This window comes from Sinocyclocheilus anshuiensis, unplaced genomic scaffold (genome assembly GCF_001515605.1).
Source record: "Sinocyclocheilus anshuiensis isolate Anshui unplaced genomic scaffold, SAMN03320099.WGS_v1.1 scaffold63, whole genome shotgun sequence".
NCBI classification, from domain to species: domain Eukaryota; kingdom Metazoa; phylum Chordata; class Actinopteri; order Cypriniformes; family Cyprinidae; genus Sinocyclocheilus; species Sinocyclocheilus anshuiensis.
Genome location: NW_015552625.1, coordinates 2,245,850 through 2,247,003, shown reverse-complemented (window position 1 = coordinate 2,247,003; position 1,154 = coordinate 2,245,850). Strand labels below are relative to the sequence as shown.

The following is a 1,154-nucleotide window of genomic DNA, read 5'->3' as shown; positions in this document are numbered from 1 at the left end:
TTAAGGTAGTTGTTATCACGCTGATATAGGTTAAATTGTTCGTTTTTGTGATAAGTTTGATTTTAGCTAGTAATTTGATGCTATAAAAACGGGGCGTGTCGTCATGGCTGATTGGGTCTGCTGGAGTTTGATACCGCGGCTCCATACTGAGATGCTTTGGCTTCACTTTTATATAGTGGAAGGAATAGGAGATGCGTCGTCCATCTTTTTTTACAGTCTATGGTTCATATTGCTAATGTGACAAAAGTCACCAAGTGTCATCTCATTCCGATGAAGCTAAAATTTTTAAAATTTCAAAATATAATTTTTTTCCGTCAAAAATGACAGAAGAGGGCCAGAGGGTTAAGAAAGACTTATTTCCATTAAGCTATTAACACATTCAGTGAGAAGGTTTTGCAGGTTGTCTAGATTTTAAGAGTTCCCTGGAGAATGATCTGTGCCTGACCAATGATGTTGAGTCGACCATCATCCCTGATCTCCAGCCCCAACTCTCCCCCACGACAGGAGCACTGGTATGCTGGGAAAACAAATAGGTGAGAACTTTATTGTGCATTTTATTTTAAATTTTTTAAGTTTTTTGAGAAAACTATTTAATTAAATCATTCATGTGAACTAATAGGTCCTTTGATTCTTTAGTGAAGGGGGAAAAAATAAAGAAAAGGCCTTTACCCAACATTTTCTTTTTGTTCAGCTTTTCAGACCAGTAGGCAGCAAGAACTGTATGCGCAGACCCTTTGAGAAATAAGTATTAGTCTTTTAAAGCAAGAAACAATGTCATATAGTGGATTTTACCAATACCGATAGCTAGGCTGGACCACACTGGCCGATACCGATTAATCAACCGATAGTTCTTAAAATGGATACTGAATGAAAACTAAAACAGTGCTGTACTATAAAAAACAAACAAAAAAAAACAGTACTGAGCCATACTAGATGATGTTGAAATTAACATACTCTAACTAGATGGCCATCTTTTAAAGGGGTCATATGATGCGATTTAAATTTTTCCTTTCTCTTTGGAGTGTTACAAGCTCTTGGTGCATAAAGAAGATCTGTAAAGTTGCAAACACTAAAGTCTCAAGTCCAAAGAGGTATTCTTTATAAAAGTTAAGAGTCAGCCACGCCTACCTAAAACGGCTCGTTCTAACACGCCC

The 1,154-nt window shown here is 36.9% G+C and overlaps 2 protein-coding genes across 2 annotated transcripts in view; one reads left to right on the top strand and one right to left on the bottom strand.

Moving 5' to 3' along the window:
* hnrnph3 (heterogeneous nuclear ribonucleoprotein H3 (2H9)) overlaps positions 1-1,154 on the top strand; it is an 11,756-nt gene continuing 10,602 nt past the window's right edge. Inside the window, exon 1 of the mRNA XM_016457939.1 lies at positions 1-5. The gene's annotated coding sequence lies outside the window, so the exon portion shown is untranslated. The remainder of the gene's footprint in view (positions 6-1,154) is intronic.
* LOC107666548 (phenazine biosynthesis-like domain-containing protein) overlaps positions 278-1,154 on the bottom strand; it is a 7,079-nt gene continuing 6,202 nt past the window's right edge. The window contains exons 8-9 of the mRNA XM_016457940.1: positions 670-732; positions 278-517 (exon numbers count right to left, since the gene is read on the bottom strand). Of these exons, the coding sequence (XP_016313426.1) occupies positions 405-517; positions 670-732 (176 nt within the window). The 3' untranslated portion in view covers positions 278-404. The remainder of the gene's footprint in view (positions 518-669; positions 733-1,154) is intronic.